At 39.5% G+C, this 17,030-nt stretch overlaps 2 protein-coding genes across 2 annotated transcripts in view; both read right to left on the reverse strand.

Annotated features, from left to right (window-relative positions):
• Positions 1 to 709: 709 nt before the first annotated feature.
• On the reverse strand, positions 710 to 9,228 carry kcmf1 (potassium channel modulatory factor 1). Its single transcript, XM_023408688.1, has 7 exons — positions 9,037 to 9,228; positions 7,089 to 7,256; positions 6,722 to 6,861; positions 4,372 to 4,473; positions 4,054 to 4,237; positions 3,298 to 3,592; positions 710 to 2,323 (listed from the first exon to the last, which is right to left on the reverse strand). The coding sequence occupies exons 1-7, from the start codon at positions 9,050 to 9,052 to the stop codon at positions 2,059 to 2,061; spliced, it is 1,170 nt and encodes a 389-aa protein (XP_023264456.1). The 5' UTR covers positions 9,053 to 9,228; the 3' UTR covers positions 710 to 2,058.
• An 861-nt stretch (positions 9,229 to 10,089) lies between these two features.
• The window catches only part of itga1 (integrin, alpha 1), a 47,854-nt gene continuing 40,913 nt past the window's right edge, over positions 10,090 to 17,030 (reverse strand). The window contains exons 19-30 of the mRNA XM_023408654.2: positions 16,833 to 16,909; positions 16,380 to 16,506; positions 16,207 to 16,284; positions 15,709 to 15,785; positions 15,479 to 15,568; positions 15,170 to 15,272; positions 14,939 to 15,055; positions 14,753 to 14,851; positions 13,989 to 14,102; positions 13,738 to 13,833; positions 13,515 to 13,628; positions 10,090 to 12,389 (exon numbers count right to left, since the gene is read on the reverse strand). Of these exons, the coding sequence (XP_023264422.1) occupies positions 12,333 to 12,389; positions 13,515 to 13,628; positions 13,738 to 13,833; positions 13,989 to 14,102; positions 14,753 to 14,851; positions 14,939 to 15,055; positions 15,170 to 15,272; positions 15,479 to 15,568; positions 15,709 to 15,785; positions 16,207 to 16,284; positions 16,380 to 16,506; positions 16,833 to 16,909 (1,149 nt within the window). The 3' untranslated portion in view covers positions 10,090 to 12,332. The remainder of the gene's footprint in view (positions 12,390 to 13,514; positions 13,629 to 13,737; positions 13,834 to 13,988; positions 14,103 to 14,752; positions 14,852 to 14,938; positions 15,056 to 15,169; positions 15,273 to 15,478; positions 15,569 to 15,708; positions 15,786 to 16,206; positions 16,285 to 16,379; positions 16,507 to 16,832; positions 16,910 to 17,030) is intronic.

A 17,030-nucleotide genomic window follows, 5' to 3' on the forward strand; every position in this document is an offset into this window, starting at 1 on the left:
TCCACTGTGCAGGCCGTCCATAGGTGAGGACAGACTGGTGGGACAGTTGCTGGGTCCATCCATCAAGGGCGTCTTCTTCAGTGGATGTATCTCATGTGTTATTGAGGGGCCTGGCTTCCCTGTGAGGGACACCTCAGTGTGTCTGCTGTGGGGAGAATAAACATGAGAACGCCCCTTTTGTTTCTTATTCATTAACATCACCCAGTTATGTAACGTTGTCACTGAATACTAATCAACTGATCAATACATTTTGATTTTGCTTATCCGCTTTTGATCATGTCAACTGGGGCATGTGTTCTAACTTAGTGTGTGCTTTCATACGATATTTTTTCATGCTATATGTTATGTCTTGTGATTTTCAAGGCATTTTAGTTTAATCCCCCTCCCCATTTAGCATTTATAAGCACTATGTAAACATATAATAGTTTATAACACACTTTATATGCACATATAAGGACATTTGCAAATGTTTATTAATGTACAGTATTTGCCTTTATATTTAATTATAATTATGGGTGTCCATATAGTTGGTGACAAAGACATTACTGTACATTTATGTCTGCTTACAATCACATTATAGTGTGTTATAAACTATTCAGTCAATGTTTATATAGTGTTTAAAAGACTAAATTAAAGTGATGCTGAAGAGATGTACACAAACATTTGTGGAATCACAACAATATCACAAAGTGCAGAAGGTGTGACGGTCTCTTGGTTTCATCAAAAGCTGTGCACAGTTTATATTTATTGTATTCTAAATTTACATTTAAAAAAAAAAGTCTGCCCATGTCTTAGAACCATTATGAAAGTTAACGCACAAATTCAATATACATCTCATTGTATTTTACATAGAGGGTAAAAGTATAGGCATGAAGGTGGCATGATTCATATCAAGGCTCAAGAGTCAGAAAACAAACATGAATAAATAGAAAGTGCTAACCCTAGCAGAAAAAATACGAATGATTTCTCTTTAAAAAAAACTGCAGTGTGGAAAGTCTCGAGCTCCTATTACCCAACAAAGAAATTCATACAAACCATTGAGAGCATGTGGTCTGACACTGTGCATGAGCAGAGTGAGTGCCAGTAAACTGTGTGAGGGAAAAATGGATAGAGTTGGGCATCTGTACTTATCTATAAATTATAAAGTATACTGTGCCTAAACAGCTTATCACTAAATATTAACATCTAGGAAAATTTCAGAGGCAAGGTCTGTTTTCATCTGATGCATGTAGTCGTCGCTCTGCAGCCACCGATATATTCAGACAGTCGTCACAGAGAAAAGGCAATCTGGAGCTGAGAGACACACACATTGCAGCATTTCTTCAGAAGCTACTGTAGAACCCAAAGGTTTTCTCTTCATTATATATACTCACTCAAAGAAAACCCAACAACATATATTGTTAGAGTCAATTTTTGCATGTCAGTTTTGTAAACTACTCAATTTTCAATACTTAACCTTGTTTGAAATAACCATTTAAAAACAGTTGAAAGCTTTGGGATATTTAAAACAAAAAAGTTTCAATGACTAGGTCATTAAAAGTCATGCACGCTGCAAATAACTGCATGCAGTAGTTATGGTAACCCATCCAAGCACTTTTTATTTATTAATAGTCATAAACACACACAGCAGCTTCATCAGAGGAGCCTATGCTCTCTTGACTTTTGAATGTGGAGTATTTATACGAAGAGCCGTTTGCATGTCACAGGAAGCAAAGGTCTGCCACAGCTGCCTGTAACATTTACCTGATAAAGAAAAGAAAAGTTATGTGGATTGATTATCAACTTCATATATATTTTATATATATATTTATATATTTCTCTTCTCTCGCTCGCTCACTCAATTGCTATTGCGCACTCGTACATTTATCCCACTTGCTCTCATTTATTTTTGTTTACAATGTAACAAAAATGGTGACAGGCCCGAAATTACAATCACCAAAAAACAAACTCAGAAAATAGAGGGAGAAAGGAGGGTGAGGCCAGGGAGGACTGCTGCTGTTTGCTGCCCATCACTGACAGTTGCAGCAGAGAGGACACAGTCTGCTTGATGCTCGGACATCAAAGAGGAGGCGGCGGAGGCTCCTTCCCCGTGGAGCTGCTCTCTCTAAGCTGGAGGTTTTCCAACGCCACATCTAAAGGCATGATATCCACACAGCCCATGGCACCGAAGTCGGCGAAGTCTCGGCGCTCGTCCTCGTCAGAAGAGGAGCTCTCCTCGTGCATCAGCGTGGACAACAGCAGCTCCTGGACGAACAGGCTGCGGTCTGCACGCTCTCCTTCTAGAAACTGCCGCTCTGCTTCGGACATCTTAGGTTCATTCAACCTGAAGAAATGGTTAACATTCATTTTAGAAGATATAAAAAGCTATAAAGTAATGTTTTTACAAATGGGTCCTTCAATTAAGGTTTGTTTCTATGGCGACTGAAATTGACTTGGGGATTTAAGAGTAGGTAGGAGCCTCTGATCACTTTGATAGATATAAATGTAAAATGTTGTCACCTAAATCTGCACGAGTCATTCATGACAGCGTTTACAGTTTAACGTTTTAATTACACAAGTCAGTCGGTGGTTATAAGAACTACAAATGTCTTCCAAGCTCTCATACTGCCTTTAGCTTCTTGGCTTTCTGTAACTTTAGAGACTAATTGCTTTACAACAGAAACCCTTCATTACATTGTATTTTGCACATTTAAAGTATAAAGTCTGGTAATATATTAACTGATCCTCCTGATCAGTAGTGTCGATGTAGCCACTGTCGTCCAAAAACACATCAGTTAGCATGTTCATTACTTCATTACATGGGGACTGTAGTTCATTTTGGATCAATCCAGCAAATACTGTACAATTGTACTAAATCAGCAGCTGAAAACAGCCCCAAATAAATGCTCTACTTTCTGTCTGAGCAATTTGCTACATATTACAGTGGCCAGATGTTTTAGGAAATTATTTAGCCTTAAAAAAATGTAAGTATAAAATTCATAAAAAATGTAAGCATATATCCGTGACCTGTTTTTAAGTAGGAACCATTGGGTTTGGGGCTGACTGCCACAGACAAGGTGGGGAAAGTATTGAAAGATGGAATAACACATTGTTGATTCTGGTCTTTTAGTGGGGAGCTATTATCATACTCATTAAAACTCTACCATATGAACATCCGTTACTATGAACCTGGATGCCAAGGTGCAGACAGAATTACCCATCAAAAGAACATGTACTCAAATTGAGTTTTCTTTGACACCATATCAACTCATATAAACAATGCAATGAACTATGAAACCAATGACTGGCCACACTCACCGTGCTAATAGGAACTGGGAGCTCTGGGACGAGGACGAGGGATTGCTTTCACCCACAGTGGCAGTGTTGGCAGTTGCTGTGCTGGGTGGAGGGATGGTGGTGCCAGTGTTGCCCGGGTTGTTGCTGCGTCGTGTCGCGTGGCGTCCCGTCTCCACTTGCTGTCGTGCTGCCTGAGCCTGCTGCCGCTCTAACTGCAGTTGCATCTGGAGCTGCTGGAGCTGGGAGGCTGAAGGACCTGACGAGTTTATTTGCCCCCCTGCCGCACGCCGCACACCTGACAGCTGAGACAACAACTCTGCAGGAGACACAACAAAAACAGGCGTCACTGCTAGCTGTTTCTAAATAAGTCATGATTTCAAAAGAAGATGATGTGAGGGACGGTGATGAAAAGAAGAATACAGAGATTTCTTCAGATATGATAGTACAACATGGCCAATATGACTAAACAAAAACTGGTATTCAATGTGCTTTCAGTATCACTCAAAATGTCGATGAAAAATGCTGGCATGTTAGCAACACATATAAATCATCTACACAAAGAAGAGGTTTCACCAATTTTGGATACATATTCACCCGAAGACTAAAATGTGATGGTAAAGTATTACATATTTGGTATACATGGTTGTTTTTTTGTTTTTTCTATACCAGCAGAGCGTCTTAGTGGAGGATCTAACTCTTCTTGTCTCTTCTTGTCTGGTTCTGATATAATATATTATAATTATGTGAAGAGAATATTAGTAAACCACTCATTCTCACCTGCAATTGGGTCCATTGCTTCTCTGTTACTGGGGGTGTAAGTGGAGCTCTGTGATGAGGAGGATGAAAGTCCTCCTGTGGAGCCGCTAGTAAAGTGCATATTTGTGCGTCGTGCTCTGGGACCACCCAGTCCTCGTCCAGGGTGGAACATCCTGCGTACATGTCGAACACTGCTGGACTCATCATAAACATGGACTGTTAAGGGTAAATGCATTAATGTGACACTGTATATGGTGATATTATTTGGATTTCATTTGAACTATATATGTAAACACATCTTTAAGTAGACACAAGTGTGTGGCGACACAGAAAGGATATTAAATCTCTTGGTGCTCTGTGTTCGAGTGTGAGGTGAGCTGTGAAGTCATCTGTGACGTGGTTGGGGTCCCCTCCTGGCAAGGCAGCACATATTGGACAGATCTGAAATAAGAGAGAGCAAGAAGTTTCTGTTTGAGATGCTTTTTCCCTGAGCAGAATGTTGTTGCTTCCATAATTCCACAACGAAACAATATTTACGTACAATGCAATATTGTCAGTTTTATTCAGAGTCAAATTTGACCTGGTTTCATTGTTATTATGTTGGATCTTAACCAGTCTGAAACAGCTATTTTACGTACTAAAGGTTTAGACAACAGAGGACTGTTAATACCCAACAAAGGAAGTTAAAAGAGTACTGCTCCAATTCAGGGACTCAGTTTTTTTAAAAAATGGATCAAAATTGATGGAGAAAAACCAGAGATATTGTCTTTTTTATTCCATATTCTTCTTCCTTGTCAAAACCTGGCTCCTATATAACCCAAAATGCAACTCGACTGCCAACAGTTAGGTCAGAGATTTGGGTGTAATATAATAGTAGCTTCAATAGGATGAGGAGCAGGCTACAGGGGTCTGGTAAGTGCACTTCTTAATATCATTGTAGTATCATTTGACTGATGATAACCTCAAAAGTTTGAGATCATACAAATAAAATCCCACCAAAGGTTAACCAAACAAAAACAAACCAGCACTGCAATGATCAAGTGACAAGTGAAAGAAACTTAATCAGCAACAATTTTGATAATTTTTCAAACAAAACTTTGAATGCCAAAACTGAATACCTCTGGGTTCTGGTCTGTTGGTCAAATGAAACAGGCAATCTGACTAAGTCCCTGTGCACTGTGGGAAAATAATGTGGATTTTTAACTATTTTCTGACATCCTGCAGACAAAACTAAATTAAGAAAATAATCAGCAGATTAATCGATAATGAAAACAATACTTAATTGCATCCCTGAATAAAGCACACTATAAAGAAGAAAAGTGTAAATGCAGCACTACTGTGCATTGAACTGCAAAAAACCTGTTCCAACATGTGTCAGGGATCTGCACACATCAAACTTTATTCAAACTGAAAATTTCAAAGCAAATGAGTCCATTAAGGCAATTACTACGTACTTCATTCTCTTGTTCACCAAGCTCGTATCACAGCACATAAACACCAGTATCTACAGTGCATCAAATTCACAATGCAACACCCCAGAAAATGACAACCTTAGCTGCCTTATACAAACACAGCAACAGGTAATAAAAACACTTCCTCTTTGACTACTGTCTTGTTCCTGTTGGCAATATAGCCCACAACAAGACCAAAACCAATAGTCAATTCATCCTGTAGCCAAAGCCTGATTCAATTTATTCCTCACATTGTTGTGCAAAACTATTAAAAACACATTAATTAGCCACTCTGTTGCACTAGATGACATGTTCCAGAATTACACGGGCGCTGTAGTTTCTTTTGACTCAATCCCACATACACCATCCTGCTACTGTAAATGCAAATGTGTATTCACCCACATCTGAAAATAGTCCACAGTAGTAGTTTGAATAATGTTTGATAAAAACCTACATCGCCCAGCTGATTTAGAAAATTGCTTAGCTGTTTCATAAAGTGAAACTATATGTGTAAGCAGTTTCCTTTAAAGATTTACATCCTTAGTGGGAATGAGAGTGTTAGCATTGAGAGATGAACTGGGACAGTGTTAGTTTTGGTCTTTTCATGGGATTTGCTGACACTCTCTCTGCTATGGCATCAGTAACAGAGTCCAATAAAAACAAAAACAATCCACAGAGGAAGTCTCTGCAGTGAAGTGACTTAGTTTCATGTGGCACTGGTGAGCAACTGGAGCCCAAATATTACTAGTTGGCTCTACCTATGGTCTTCAAGGGGCTCTTTTTTAACCATCAGTAGTTGTCCAAGAGACTACCTGCTGGCCTGCCAAGCATGTGTCAGCACTGTCAGCAGCAGCCTCACCCTTTGCCTTGCTTTGCTCATTGTACTCAGCAGAGGACACAATCATATAAACCATTCTCTGACAACAAGTAATCTATAAATGCCCTCTACGTGTACTCTGATAAGTCATTTTAGCTGACTGAAGTGTACTGCTAAACGGCAATAGCACACTGATCTGTAGTGATCCAGGCAGATGAAGAGTTTAAAAACAAACATCACTCCATCTAATGACTCTAATATACAGTATATCAGTGGATGGCAGAACTAAACTAGGCTGCTGGAGCTGCTCAAAGCAACAGAAACAACATTTGAAAGTATTATGAACATCACTGAGACTACTTCATAAAATTAAAATCTGTAAATGCATACCCTGGTTCCTTAATGTGTGCAGTATACTCACCACCTCTGTGGAAGTCTCTGCATGCTCTGAGGTGACATGCTCCTGTAGGGACGTCTCTGTGAAGCCCATCTTGCCACAGTAGGGACATGTGAATGACTGGGGTTGCTCTACTGAAAAAGTGTCTCCTCCATAATACAAGTCTGCAAGAAGACAGTAAACACAGCAACTGTTATTGTTTTTAAATCATTAGTTTAATGATTAACACTAATAAAGTATCGCAGTGCAAAATTAGGCTCAATTTAATCATAACTGCAATCATGTTGGATGATTTGTTGTAACAAAGCCGGCTACGACACAGGTGTGATTAATTTGTGTGTGATCAGTAAGCCGTGCAAGTTTCTTCCTGGGCTTTCAGCTAGGTCCTTACCATAGTCTACCCTGGTTAATATACACTGCATGGGGTGCTCTGTGGTGTGTCTCGTTGTTGTGGCTCCGCTCTCGTAGCACGATGCGCACAGGTCGTAGTCGTAGCAAATTAAACACTTGAACCGCCGTCCTCTAAAGTTCCCTTTTAAACATGCATCACAGCTCACACCTGTAAATAAGAGAAGAAGAATGCAAAGTCAAACATGTGGACCTGACAATAAAGTTACAAATTCCTTATAACTGTGCCTGTGAGACTGGCAGTGAGAAAGCAATCTCTATCTGTAGGCCAGTCTCACTTACATGAACATGTGTTTTGGAGTGGCACCAACCCACAAGCGCCAGCAATGAAGAACTCTGGCATTCCAGTGAACTTCACAAGTAGCTCTGAGGCCTAACACAAACGTATGAAGCATGTGAAAGCTGTTTTCATTGCAGCTTTTGTTACACATTTATAGCACATTCACACATTTTCAGGTTCCATACTGCTATTTGTATTCATGTAGATCTGCATGACCCCACAAGTTGAGAGAAAAAGAAGGTAAAGTGGAGCCAACCAGAGCTCCAGACATGTCATCTACTCCTATGTACTCGATATAGTTTATTACTATTGTCATCATATCAAATATTATTGCATCTCTCTGCTTGTTCACTCTTTACAACATGATCACAGTGACAAACTTTTCAAACACTGGCTTAGTTTTCTGCAGACAGTAATTTTCTATGAGACATTATAGTTATCGTTGTACACTATATTCCAACTCCTGCCTCCCTGACATTTCTTCTTTAGGGAAAACGCCTTATTTGGCAAACCCATGATAGTACCTAAGCAAGTATTAAGGGAATTTCCTCTGACTAATTTGACCTCTTGCAACAAATAGCTTGGAAATATTAACAAAGAAAAAACTCCACAAAGGTAACATTTATTAAGCAAACCAAGACCTAAACAAACATATTATTTGGCAATATGCTGCTATCGGCTCTATATGTTGATTAAAGGCTAGGTCGCACTACAGCAGGTCTTACAGCGGTCTCACTATCAATCACCTATGTGATATAAACACAGTGTGCCTTCCTCTGGTAAACATAAAACTCAAATACACAAGGAAACAAGCACAAACTAGCCTGGCCTCTACTAACTAATCACAAGTTGCTTGATTGTCCCTCTATAAACAAGTAAGTTACCCATTTGGTCCTACTAGGAGTAACTAACCGTATTGTGGCCATGTTTGAATTATAGAACAGCACAGCAACTTATGAGAAGATAAAACAGGATAGCCTCCTGCTACAACTAACGTTACGTGGTTCCCGAAAAGAATCAAATTTACACTGCCATCTGGTTTGCAGTTAAACATGCCGTAACTTAACCCTGGCTGGCTAGTAGCCTGCCACCTAGCTAACTTAGTGCTTGGTTTATGGAGAGAGGCCTCAGACTTTCTGTCTTCTTCTTGATGACAGTGCATTCGCTAACAACAGCAGGTTATATGACCGGACGGGACACTAAACATTAGAGCCACGGGCTCTCAAATTAGCACAGATGTAAGCATAAGATGATGGTAGCTACATTAGGGTATATCATAGTGTGGGGTTATGAGCGCCAGTATAAGCAACATTAACGACTCCTTATGTTAGCATACATTAGCCTGCTTGCTAGCCCAGCTAACGTAAGGTAACGCAGCACCTAGCAACGGCTAACTGCTAAGCGCTATGTTGCCGTATCATTGTAACTGTTTGCCTCGAATTAGGAGACATGATACACGTATGTACACCAAAGCTGCTGACAGCGAATATATATATATGTTGGTACAAGCTTGAAAACAAGCCGCGAAAAGCGCAGCAACCCCCCCACCCCCACTGACTTGAATAAGCACTTAGCAAGGCTAGCAGAGGAGCTAGCTGCTCAGGTAATGTAGCTCCAACCCCCGGCGCCGTGGACCCGTTTATCAACTCACCCTCATGTCGGGACATCCTACAAGCAGCGACACAGCCCTTCCTCGGGCTCCCCAGCGCGCTCAACGGGGGGACCGATACAGTTTCTGAGATGCTAAACTGGAAAATGCTTCACCCTCGTTTCTTTTTCGAGCAAGATGGATCCTCCAGCAGCTTACAGTTTGTTCTGCTTCCCCTCCCAGAGTGTCACTTATCGCTGCATGCTGCGGGTGAACACCAGGCGGCGCTCTGCTACATTACAATACACAGTGGAAGGTTGGGACTTTATTTCCCTTATTTTTGCCTTGCAGGAATCTGACCCCCAATAATGGCAATTTGAGAATATTCTACTTAGGGCTTCTGCTGGGCAAAAATTAGTTGTTGGGGTCCCTATTGACCTTCATTAGCCCTTACACTCAGTTGTTTTATTCAAATACTTCTAGTTAAAACTAATGCAATCTAATGCAACAGTCCTGCAAATTAATCCTATCTTCATGATGGTTATAATGTCAAGTTTTAATTATTTTACAGAGGTGTTGATTCGATAGGGGGATCATTTTGGAGAATGTAGTGTGTGGTGCTGTTGAGCTGTGTTGCACTATGCAGCATGGTTTTGGAGGTGATGATGTTGTTGACTGATTGACAGACAATTGACTGACAAGTTGGATAGTGTATTAATTAGGCGTATTTAAGTTTTGTTTGTTTTTTTTGTTGTTTTTTTTTTTTTAAAGGAATGGTTCCAGAAATCCACTTGCCTCTCAATATTTGCTATTTACCAGAGTTTTCTATGATAGAAAAACTCGATCTTTGTATTTTTGATAGTTGGTCAGACAAAACAAGGGATTCGAATATGTTAATTCCAGTGTCATAGAATGATGATGGTAAATTTTCACTATTATCAATCAATTAATAATTAAAGAATATAACTGTCAAATGTACTGACAATGAAGACAATTGTTGGTTGTGGCATTAACAGTACACATGTGATGGAATAATAAGATCTCGTCTGAGGTTTCCTGTGTGTTAATTACTTGACTCACAGAAAAATGGAAGCAAAAGAATTGATGATCAAGACCTTCTTCATAAAAAGTCTTTATTTTTGTACATAAGATTCATTTCATTTCTGTGCTGATGAGGACGCATACAGTCTGACAAACCAGTGCATTACAATGAAGACTTCACAGCAGTGTAGAAGGCTGGGATGGAGCTCACAACTCTCACTTTGAGCCTTACTCTCATCTTGACTCTTTCTCAGAACTTACCAGAGGGTAAGATCTGAGAAACTACCTCTTTCTATGCAAGTGGACAAAGAGAGACTCATGACTCCATCCTCGTGCATAAGCCTGATGTAGCCGTACAATCTTAAAATGACCAACAGGTACACATTCTGTACATACAATTTATTACATGTGCTTCATGTTAACAGTGGAGAGTGAGTGCTGAGGAGTATTTAAATATTCAAAAGCTCTTCTTCTTGCTGTCTTCCCTCAGCTTTATTGTACAACAATGAGGAAAAAAGTCAAGAAAGAAGAAGAAACTCAGTCTCCCCAACACACAATATAATCTCTTTTAACATACTGTGTAACCGTGCAACTTCTGGAAACAAAAACGAGACAGAAAACCTGAATGAATTGTATGGTACTTTGTACCGCATATAGGGTGACAATGAGCCTACAGTATACCAATGCTTTGTGTACATGTTGTAGCTTGTCTACATAACAAACCATTTAGCAGTGAGTCCCATTTACTTTAGGGTAACAGAGAAAACTGCTGGTGAATAGTGACACATACATGTATATTTCTATGGTGGAGGAACATTACCCTCTATTTTGCAAATTAAAAAGGTTGAACACAAAGTATGCTACAGTCGTATCTCAACTCAATCATGTTAAAGCCTCTGCATTCAAAACGCAGTCATTCAACAGGCTTAAAACCAAAGTAGTGGATACAAACCCTCATCTCATGTATAGTTTCAGTACAGAATAATTATACTTTCACTTTCGCATCAAAATATAACAATATTTACATATTTGCATCAGCTTTGAAATTATGAAAGAGGCCAGATAATTTTCCTGTACGTCAAATGTTAATGTTATCATTCATGATACTTGTAGCACCTGAGCAAAATCATGTTCTCTGACCATTGATCACACACACACAAAAAAAGATAAGATTTGTGTATAACATCTCTTAATTTACACGAATTAAAGCAAACACAATTCTGTACATTTTAAAGCTTTACATTTTTGAAGACTTACTTATATTTACAGTACAATCAAAGGTTTGGATTTTGAAGGTGCAGCTCTCTGTATCCCTCAATAACCAAGGTGAAACTAATTACAAACATTTAACATAGGAGGTGGGACAAGACTTTTTGGTTGTTGAACTGGTTAACTAAGATCAAAAGTATAAAAAATAAAAGCATACAGGCTGCACCTTTGTTTAGTAAAAAGCTTGTGTTCAGGTCAGTGTCTTTAGCCAACGTTTTAACATTAAGGATGAAGAATGTGCCATGTCGTATTGCTAAAACTCAACAAAAATGTCAAACAAAATGATATAAAACGCTAAAAGGTACAGTGTTTTGAAAAACTAATCAAGCAACACAAGAGTCTAAATTATCAGACAGACTGCTCCAACACATAAAAAGTTCACATATTGTCTCAGAAGCAAACAGACCTTTGGACATTGCTGCTGTAATGATATAGAAAGTAAGTGAGGCGACTTTGGATGTTCACACTGAAAAACCTGAGTGCTCTTTTCCTCTAAAGCTGGAGTGCAGCTATTGTAGCTCTGAAGGTTTTGCAAAACTGCTGTATGTAATACAGATATTTGCTATTTTGCCAAAAGGTGCCTGGTAAGTGATGTCTTCCTCCTTCCTGGTTGCTCTTCTTGAACTGACTGACCTGGCTTTACTTTAGAAAGAAGATGACCAAGAACAAACAATGTTTGCAGTTACCTCTTAGCATTTGTTTTGCATGGAGACTCACACAGTGAGTGCTGAAGATGTTACACAATTAAAGGGAAGTTTCTCTTTGAACACTCTCCGTATGTGAGACCATCTGAATTGGCCCAGTGTTGTAGCCAAGTGCTGACAGCAGCAAAGAACAAGAGTTTGGAAGTATTTGCAAACATTATTTAACCCAGACTTGTGAAGGAAACAGTGAACGGTACTTGTGTTTTCCAGGTAGCCCCTGTGTCTTAGTGCTGAGGTGTTTGTGGGTCTTGGCATCTCCTCTGTGTGTCCAACTGTCTGTGTCACTTGTGCGACCTGATGGCTCTGGAAGCAGTCGCTCACAGAGCTGCTTGCTGTCTGGATACTTCAGTCCATTATTTCGTCCTTTGTGTAGTCATTGGTTCTTCTCTTGAAGAAGCCCAGCTGGAGGAGAAACAGAAAACTCAGTTACAAAACTATTCACTGCCTGTGTTAAAGCAACAGCTTTGGCAAACATGCTTATTGCCTCTCTTGCTGAGAGTTAGTGTAGATGAGAATATCAATGCCACTCTCATATCTGTATGCAGTTAATATGAAGCTACAGAGAGGGTTAGCTTAGCATTAAGACTGGAAACAGTTGGAAACAGCTAACCTGGCTTTGTCCAAAAGTTTAAAAAAAATCCACTTGCAACTATCCCCAGAGCTTTCTAATTAACATGTCAAATCTGATTTGTTTAATCTGTGAAAAACAGATGCATATAAGCAACATGTTGTGGTTTTATGGGAGTCAAGTGTATAGAACATACTACTGTATATAACTGCTGTTATGTGTGGGGCTATTTCTTGGCAGGGGGCAAAGACAGAAGTCTCTTCATCATCTTGAGGTTCCCGGTTGACTTTTTCCCCCTCGTCTTCTATCTTTATGCTAAGCTAAGCTAACCATGTCCTTGTTGTAGATTCATATCTATCTTACAGAAATGAGAGTGGCATCGATCTTCTCATTTGTCAGAAAAAATACAAATTACCATATTTCCCAAAATGTTGAACTATTCGAAAAAATGGCATATTTCTGATTCTATAAGCTCTGCAGTAAGTGATCCATCAACCTGTTTTTGTGGACATTTTCAATGCCTCCATAAAAACAACCTGAGTGGTAGCGCTGAAAATTAAAAAAAAACCAAACACTTGGCTTCGGTGGTAAAGTTGGTGTATCGCTAAAAGCAAAATACAACAGGAAAGTGACTGAGAGAATGAATCATGATGTACACAAATCATATTTCCATCAGCTTTTCTACATTGTTTTACTCTTTTTCAGGTTCGACTGGCACTTGTAGATCATCTTGTTACTCTGCCCTGCACCACCTACTGTTTATCCCAATGAACTCACTCCTAATATTTGCATAACAGCAGTGGATGGACACACACATTAATTCACATTTTCTTTTGCCAATTTTCTTGACAGTCACATAAAATTTGCGCAGGAAACTTAACTAGTGACAATTTCACACACATGGTGATTTGATATTTGAAGATTTTAAACACTGTGCAGTCTAACTCGGGAAATATTACCTTCCAAAGAGCGAAGATGACAAGTGCTAAGATCAGCAGTCCTATCAGGATGCTGATTATGATGACCCAGATAGGGATTCCTCCTAAGCTCTCCTTCGAAACCTGGATCTTCACCTGAGTAAGACACGTACACTTATAATAAATGTACACACACATGCAAACACACACAAGTATTTCATGACAATAACAAAATACAATACAATACAAAAATTTTATGACTTACATGTCTGGTCCTGCCACCGCTGTTTAGTTCAAACAGGTTTGTGTTCTTGATCCCCAGCGTACCATTCACACACATGTGCACACTGGAAAACTCCCCCTGCAAGATGAATCTCCTTTAAACATTTGCTTTCCTGTCTATTCATCCATCAGTCAGCTGGCTGTCAACCGCTCTACTTTACTCTCTGTTAGTCTATCATTTATCATCGTTCAGAGGGAGGCACGACAAGGGAAAATGAATCACTTAAAACCCACCTTAATGAATGTAGGTTTCCACACTCTGAATGTGACGTTGACCTGACTGGTCTGAGCCTCAGGGAGGGTGCAGGTAAATGATGGACAGTACACATCATGGTCTGCAGAACAGTTCTGTAGAACAAACACAACAATAACACATGGTCAGATAGGAGCACACACAGAGGTGTTTCATCAAGGAGGCCAAACCAAGATCAGCCTTCACTTATGGATGTCCCCAGGAGGAGTTACAGTTGTTAACAAATACATTAATAAACCACTGATTACTTATTTATATACTACTTACGAAATGATAAATAGGGTTGTTACCCTTTCATTCAATTAAGGTGCATTTAAAAGGTGCATATGTTGAGCAGAATAATGTGGAGATGCTTAAGACTGAAAAAGATATGATCTCAGATTTTAATTACACAGCTCACTGTATGTCAGAATGTGATGAATTTCCCATGAACTGCAAACACACTCATGTTCACAGTTCAGCATTTAAGAGCAGCAAACAACTCTGGTGAAAATCAGAGAGGCAGATTGATTGTAACACTAGGTAAACCTTTAGAGAGGCTAAACCTGAAAACAGGACCAGGTTAGTCTGGAGGGATCAGTTTCCATTTACAACTCAGGTCAGAATTATTTAAACCTTCTTTATGAGATAGAATTTCCTATAAATTAGACTGAATTACTGAAATAAGCAATAAGTCTGGTTTCACTGGTCGTCTGGCTTTATGAAAGGTGAACAGTCTTTGGGAAATAAACCCTACATTACTCACCAACAGGAAGACACTAAGTGTTTCTTTGATTGGATTGGGGGTTATAGTTCTTGGGTTAATTTGATCAGGGTTAATCAACCTCGCTGCGTCACATTTCACCTGCAGAGAAAGGAAAAGCAGATATGAAGGCGTGTCTGTCTGTTCCAATACACTTGCATCTCTACATGTGTGTGTGTGCATACATACCTTTGGGCTGGTGGTGACATGTGTGAGGTACAGCAAGTTGTTCCCCCGAGGAGACCGTTGAGGATACGTAACAGTAAGGTCAAGGGGTGGAGTCACCACATCGCCTGCCTCCTTCACCTGAAGAGAGGTGAGACGGAGAGGCAGAGTGAGACGGATAAAGAGTGACCGAACGTACCACACCTGCATGCAGCTCTATGTTCACATTATCAAATCATCAGTTGTGATCTCTACCGTGTAACTGATGTTGACCTCCTCTCCAATCATCCTGGTGTCATTGAACACAGTGGCATACTGTTCTCCCTCTTTTACTACGATGTGTTCATCCACAGGCCGCCTACAAGATGCACATTTTAAAACGATCATATTAGATTTTTTCACTTTTCAACACACCTGAAACACACCTGTGCTATTTCTTGCTATGACAAATCAAAATGTCCAACATGAAACATCTATAGACACCAATATTGTATCCACTTTTACAGTGCAGCGTGGCGGGAGAGCAGAACACATGACGTGTGATGAACAACTACAGCTACTCACACTGAGAATATGAATCCAGGTTGATACTTCACAGGGACCGAGATGAGCACTGTGTTGTCATTCAGGGTAGAGGCCAGCTCTTCACTGTCACTGTGGGAAAATTAAAAACAGATTTGTACTATTCCAATGCACGTTTAAAATTAATTGGCAAATTCTCATTTTTGCAACAGAATCATTTAAGGTAAACAGCTTCAAACTGGGAATAAAACATACTCTACTGATTGTCTCACCTTGTAGCTGTCACATTGATCTGAATTACCTCCTTAACATGTTTGGGATTCATCTGAAATTTCACCCTCAAATTCTCCTGTGAACATTAGATCAAACCTTTAATTAGCAGTAATAAAAATAAAGAATAACTCAGCAAATAAATCGGACTTTAAACAACGTAACGCAAAGTGCATTTCAGAGCAATTAAAACACAAAAATCATAAAATAATAAATGCTGGAAGAGATGAGATGTTCTGAAGTGAGTAAAACCATAAATAAAAAATAGAAGTAGAATTAACGACCAGAAATAAAAAGAAAACAATCCAGATAAATACGAGTAGATACCAGTAACACAGCCTTAAAATGTATAAATGAATAGACAAATATAAAATAAATCAAATTCAATTAAAATCCAGACTAAAAAGGCAGGTCTTGAGTTTGCTCAACTCTCTGCAGCCCATATATATTGTATAGATATTATATGTAGTCTGGTGAATGTACTGCACGCTGAAACAAACCTCCACATTGCTTCCCAGGAACGGGTATCCAACAGCACACTCCACTTTAGTGTTATTCAGATTGCATTCCTTCTCCGGCTGATAGAGCAGAATAACACACGCGTCAGCACACACATCACAGGCCATACTGTATACACATATCCGACAGAGACAAGAGCACCACAAAACCTCACCTCTGCTTTAATAAAGTTGATGTTGGGTGTGAAGCTGAGGACAACTTTGGTGTTGTACGCGTTGTCTTTGCTGTTTCTAACCTTGATTTTCACATCAATCTTGTCCATCTTTGATTTGATCACCATGCTGCAGAAGTAAATGAAAACAGTCAGCATGCTCAGTTGTGATGCACATATCCCCCCACAAGGGGGCAGCCATGCGCTGTAAGAGTTTGCAGCAAATAGGCCAAACCACTGTGCTGTGAGTGACACTATAATCAACAATTAGTAACTTGAATGTGAAAACTTGTATTCTTTCAATAAAACAATATAAATATGATCTCTTTACAGCCTGTATGGACAGAGGGAACAATTACAGCAACCAATAACTTCTAATGGACATATGGGCATGTTACTATTGTTTTAAGATAGACATGAAAAATGTGAACGTATCCTTTCAATTCTAATTCTTACCTTTTTACACTAGGCTCCGCTTCGAGAGAGAGGTCAGCAATGCATTTCTCATCACTCCCACAGTCCACTAAGGGAATCTACAAGTAAGAGACGTAAAAAGAAGAGAGTGAAATCTCCACTCAAAAATGTGTTTTGCCTGTTGTCACTTCAGTTAGGTTCACAGTCCTGTCTGCGACTGACAACTTGCTCCAGCACACT

The sequence above is a fragment of the Seriola lalandi genome, unplaced genomic scaffold (genome assembly GCF_002814215.2).
Source record: "Seriola lalandi dorsalis isolate HSWRI2012SDOR001 ecotype SW California unplaced genomic scaffold, Sedor1 jcf7180002054370, whole genome shotgun sequence".
NCBI lineage: Eukaryota > Metazoa > Chordata > Actinopteri > Carangiformes > Carangidae > Seriola > Seriola lalandi.

Excerpts from the sequence above, each read along its gene's own strand:
- kcmf1 (XM_023408688.1), bottom strand. Across the intron at positions 4,474-6,721 it reads CAGAGACTTCCACAGAGGTG|ATCTGTCCAATATGTGCTGC; the intron begins GTGAGTATACTG and ends CTCTTATTTCAG. Across the intron at positions 4,238-4,371 it reads ACAGAGCACCAAGAGATTTA|GATGAGTCCAGCAGTGTTCG; the intron begins ATATCCTTTCTG and ends GTCCATGTTTAT.